Source organism: Calidris pugnax, unplaced genomic scaffold, assembly GCF_001431845.1.
Source record: "Calidris pugnax isolate Ruff unplaced genomic scaffold, ASM143184v1 scaffold41, whole genome shotgun sequence".
Classification (NCBI taxonomy): domain Eukaryota; kingdom Metazoa; phylum Chordata; class Aves; order Charadriiformes; family Scolopacidae; genus Calidris; species Calidris pugnax.
The window spans coordinates 14,113,648-14,118,792 of record NW_015094509.1 but is presented as its reverse complement, the minus strand read 5'-3'; the positions used below and the strand labels follow the sequence as shown (position 1 = coordinate 14,118,792).

The 5,145-nt window shown below is 38.5% G+C and overlaps 1 protein-coding gene across 1 annotated transcript; it reads right to left on the bottom strand.

Moving 5' to 3' along the window:
* Window positions 1–261: 261 nt before the first annotated feature.
* On the bottom strand, window positions 262–4,828 carry ENY2 (enhancer of yellow 2 homolog (Drosophila)). The gene is made up of 4 exons (XM_014965180.1): window positions 4,683–4,828; window positions 3,382–3,452; window positions 1,405–1,479; window positions 262–521 (listed from the first exon to the last, which is right to left on the bottom strand). The coding sequence occupies exons 1-4, from the start codon at window positions 4,748–4,750 to the stop codon at window positions 445–447; spliced, it is 291 nt and encodes a 96-aa protein (XP_014820666.1). The 5' UTR covers window positions 4,751–4,828; the 3' UTR covers window positions 262–444.
* Window positions 4,829–5,145: the final 317 nt, after the last annotated feature.

Here is a 5,145-nt window from a genome sequence, read left to right as displayed (position 1 = left end):
TGTCACGTAGTCCTAACTTCTTCATGCTGTCCAGCTGCTTACTCAGGAAAAATTAGAAAGGATATGCTCAGTAATATGTCATAACCCATTTTCCCGTTTTTTTCCCCTTCTGCATTTCTAGTTAGCATACTTCTAATTACACTTCTATTTTGAAAATCTGAGCTTTTGCACAACTGTATAAAATTATGTATTATTAAAAACTGGAACAGGTGACACCATATTACAGGGTGCTGATAGACAGAAGAGCCTTAGAACCACAACTCCACAAATTTTTTTTTATTAAAATAACACGAAGTTTAAGAAATCAATGCAGTGCAAAGGAACTTAAGCTCATCATACAAAAAATTAATGATTTTCCATCCTTAAGTATGGAAACTGCATTCAAATCCTGGCATGATTGACATAATACAGAAACAAACGCTGTATCCCAGATGAACGTCACAGTTAAAGGCTGGCATGCTGGGCAAGGAAAGTTCTTATTCTTTGCAAGAGTTCTTTCTTTACACTGTCTGGTACCAAGGCTGAAACACAAATAAGAAAGCAAAAAGTAAAAAAGACAAAATGAAAAATATGCAAATACCAACCTTTTACAACAGCTACTTCTATTCTTTCTTTGTTCTTGCAATGCTGTTAATACCCAAGTAACTGAAGCTACTTGATTTTCATATAGCACATCTGTATTTTTCCCAATTAAAAATAGGCTAAAATTGAAGTCTGTTGAAGACTCCAATAGCAAATTGAAGTTGCTATTGGTAGTTTTTTTCTGAGCCATAGTCAAGAAAATTGGAAAGTTTGAGGGAAAGGATTATTCAACAGTAAGCAGGATATAATAACCAGAAACTAGTTTGATTATCCTACTTTTTTTCTTCACAAATTTAAGACACACACACAAAAAGAGTAAGGGTCTTCAGCAAGCTATTTTGAAGGCCTATTTTTATTTAAGACTTAAAGTTTCTCCCACTAACACCAAAGCCTATTTATATAAAGAAGACTGCAGTATTTCCGTAAGAGATTCCCTTTTTCTGCATCTATACGCTACGTCCTCTCCTTTCCAACTTCCCATTACACCAGTACTGTTAGTACAGATTTTCCATTTTACAAAGAACTGGAATTTTAAAATATCTCTGCCTTGTAGCCCAAGTTTTCTTGAGACCATTAAGTCAATTATAAAGCTGAATACAGACTCAGGACTAAATAATGTAACCTGTAGAAGTAGCCTACAGAGCTCATTACCGATTTTGAATGGCTGTTACACAACACAAATTCACGTTTTATTTGTAGGTAGTATCAAGCTATTAACATTTTTCCTTGAATCCAACACAGTTCATAGTGCTTCTTTCAAAATATTAATGAAATACAGGCAGGTATGTTTGTCAATCCACATCCATGTTTGTATTTTCTTACCTCTGCCTTTGGGAGTGATTTCTGCCACCAAATCATCAACAGTAACATGTTCTAATCCTTTTTCTTTAATGACATCTGGGGAAGACCAAGACAGTTATTTTAAGTCTCTTAATCCATTCATTAGAAGACAAAACCTGTGCCAATGATTAAGAGACAAAACCTGCAGGTATGGGTCATCAGAGAAGATGAAGCACCTTGTGACCTAAACATAGGTTATTAACTCAGTACTTACACTGCATTGTGCAGTGGATTTAGTCTCTCATTCATACCATAGGTTTAAGGGTGGGAACTCGTCACTACTTGATATAACTTGATCAGCTCATATTTTAAAATCCAGTGTTACAAAGTTTAAGCTTATCTGAGCATTACCAGCTGTGCATATTGCGTTGCAGCAGTTCAGCGCTTAACTTTTCAAACACATTATTTAGGTAATAAAGAGATGCAATTGGAAATAGACTTTGGAACATACAACAAGGGAGAGCACCAAGACACTAAATACTTACTACTCTTCCTAACTGGTTTAAACAACATCTCTATGTGTTTTTTTACTTTACTGTAGTACATCTAAAAGAAAGGTATACATCTACAGCAAAATAAAAGCTATGACTAAGATATACTGTATGATTAATACATACCAGTATTTAAACAAATTGTCTACTTATAGTGCCTTAAAGACTACTGAAAAATGCAGAAGTCAATGTTAAGAAGAAACCTCAATTTAGTGTCCTAAATCTAAATTATTTTGTCTAAACATTAATGTTTTTAACTATACATCCTCACATAGGACTGATTGTCCCCAAAACACTAAATATGTTTTCTGAACTGACATCACGTGAACTATTTCTAAACTGTTTTTCTTGGCTGAATTCCCTGTAGAATCCTGGATTGCTCAATTACTGGCCCAAATCCACAATGGCAGGAGGCTCTAAAACAAGCTACCAAAAAAACCCCAACAAACCCCACACCACAACAGAACAACAAAAAAACCCCAAATCCCTCTCCGTCCTTGTTATTGGAGGTTATTGGGCCCTTAACAGGGACAGCTGAACTTGTATTTGCATTCTAAGCAGCTGCAGTTGGAAGTTCAAAGGACTAACGTAAACCAAACAATTTTTAGTAACTTTACTGTAACAGATTATAAAGTGTATAGTTGAGAAGGCAGGAAAACAACCCTTTTCTATCTGTACTATTGAAATGGGCACTCTCTGGTAGTGGCATCAGGCAGACAACTGCAGGCAGGAATCACTTCAGCTTTCTCTGCAAATCCACCTATGAAAATAATTTAAACGCTGAGCCCTACAAAGAGAAAAACTTTTTAATGGAATATTGAGTTGCCAGGCACAACTGACCAAATCAGAATTAAAGAAAAAGCTCAAGTGATTTCTTATTTGCTGTAAGGAAACTTCATCATGCAGCAATAATACTAGATGCTTAAATACTAATTATAACAGTTTCATACAATTTGCAAGTCAGTAAATTGTAATAATTCTAAATACTTAACTCAGAACTAAAAGATCTGGGTATTTAGAGGTTCTACATTTGTTTTCTCCTATCTGAGTGGATGATCTTATTTTCAAGAATTGTATTCAGAAGGAGTACCAATGCACTTCTTCCTCTCCCAGTCAACAAAGTCATCTTAAGTTTTTAAGTTGTGTACCACCATATTTCCTTCCTATTGGTTTTTATTGTCCTGTGGTAAGGACATGTCTCTCAAAATAAAAAGCTGAATATTTAGGAAACCAATTCCAATACTTTTCTCAGAAGATTAATAAGTTTCAGATTGCAGAAGAAGTTTTGAGCTTTTTCCCAAGATGGCAAGATGCTTTCTTGCATGCAAAATCAATTGCCAGGGGTACTTTCCTCTTCCCAACTCTCATTTAAATTGATTGTTAGGTAGTGAAGCGTTCATGTGGGACTTCTATTTGGCCAGAACACCACTTGGTTACAAAGGGTATTAGTTATTTGACCACTGTTTACCTTTGCAATGTGCCTTCAACTGATCCTTCCAGCCACATTCAATTAATTTGGCCCTCAGCAACTCTTTAAGGCTGTTAAGACAATATACAAACTTGTTAGGAACCGCAAACATTCCTGACAGCTTAAATATGCTTCAGTGTGAAAGTTAAGCTTACAATTACTTCTCACAGCACAACCCCCAGGCCAGCAGCAGAAATGGCAGAACTGCACGTGAGTCCTAACTCAGATGAGTGCCAGTTTTAGTTTACCATGTTGGATAACGAGGAGTCAGCAGCTCAGGAGCTAATTTGCTGTATTTCTTCAATCAGCATTGATGTTGCAGCCACAGAAAAGAAGCAGAAGCCCTTGAATCACTTGAACTGCCCAAGTCTACTCTGCTAACAAACGTACGCTAATTTTCAAAGTTAGAATATTTCAGATGAAACTGGGCCTTCAAAATAAATAAAACCTTCCTCCCTCCTTTCTGAAAGAATTCTGTACTACCACCTTCAACTGCAGGTTTCTCTCCCTAGTTACGCTTTACCTCGTGTTGGGTGAAGATGAAGGGATCGTACATTTTCCTAAGTGCAGTTAGCAATTATAAGCAACAGAGATTCAAGCATTAAACAAAAAAAGATAACAGTCTGCCACAATGAGACATCTACTCCATATATCAAAAGAGAATATTAAAAGTTGGCTAAAAAAGTGAAAATTAGTACTAAAAAACAGAAGGTAAAATTAAAGTAAGATATGATGAAATAAGCTTCAATACCTTCATCCTTTATTCCATCATCTAGCAAACCTACTTATCTTGTACCCTCCTAAATAACTCCAGCAAAATTCTTGCACACAAGCTGTCTTATGTGTTCCACTATATATTTCTTTCCCTAATATGAGGAAAGACAGGAATACAGGAAAAACTTAAAAGCAAAAAGGAAAGTGTTGTCTCATTCTCTTTGTCAGGAAATAAAAGGATTTAACTGCAAAAAAAAATAACATTTCATGGTCATTTTTATATGAACCAAGACGTTTCCAACACAAACCACCAGAATAAGAAAAAGCTTTAGAGTTCATTAGCTAACCACCCCATCCTTTGTTTTCCCAGCTTCTCTTTTCAAGTGTAAAATTAAAGTAAAACTGTGGTTTTAACTTTAAAATAAGTGGGTTTTTTGATATACAGCTTTATATAATACCTATGACTTCCACACACAGACCTTTAAAGTATTTAGGGTTAAGTTTACTTCATCTTTACTTCTAGATAATAGTTCATGTCTGGTAATATTTAAAGCCTGTCATGGGCACGGAGTAAGAAGCCTACGTACCGTTCTCGCTCTCCTGTTTCTATTAACTTTTGGTTAATGGTTGCTCTCATCTGGGCGTCTTTATTCATTCTGGAGAGGTGTGTTTTCCGCAGACCTAGGCCGAGCAGCAGAGAGTTGTGCCAAGCACCGCTGTCACCAACACAACAGAAGGGTCACTCCCAGAGAATTACACGCAGTGTCACGTCCATCTGCACATCCCCGCCCTCAGCGGACAGAGCACCGCAACGCGCCGGGCTCAGGGGCCCAGCACGGAACGGTGATCGCCCGGCTGCCCCGCCGCTTGCCCACCCCCGCCCGGCGCGGCCTCCCCGCAGCCCGGTCCTCCCGCCTGCCGCCTCACTCACTCAACCCGCCCGCCCGGCCCGGCCCGGCCCGGCCCGGCCCGGCCCAGCGGCGCCGCTCCCCACACCCGGGCCGCGGCGCCTGAGGTGCAGCCCCAGCGGCCCTTCCCACTGCGAGGCCG

Excerpts from the sequence above, each read along its gene's own strand:
- ENY2 (XM_014965180.1), bottom strand. The coding sequence starts at position 4,750 with ATGAATAAAGACGCCCAGATGAGAGCAACCATTAACCAAAAGTTAATA. Across the intron at positions 3,453-4,682 it reads GAAACAGGAGAGCGAGAACG|CCTTAAAGAGTTGCTGAGGG; the intron begins GTACGTAGGCTT and ends TTGTCTTAACAG. Across the intron at positions 522-1,404 it reads AATCACTCCCAAAGGCAGAG|CCTTGGTACCAGACAGTGTA; the intron begins GTAAGAAAATAC and ends TTTGTGTTTCAG.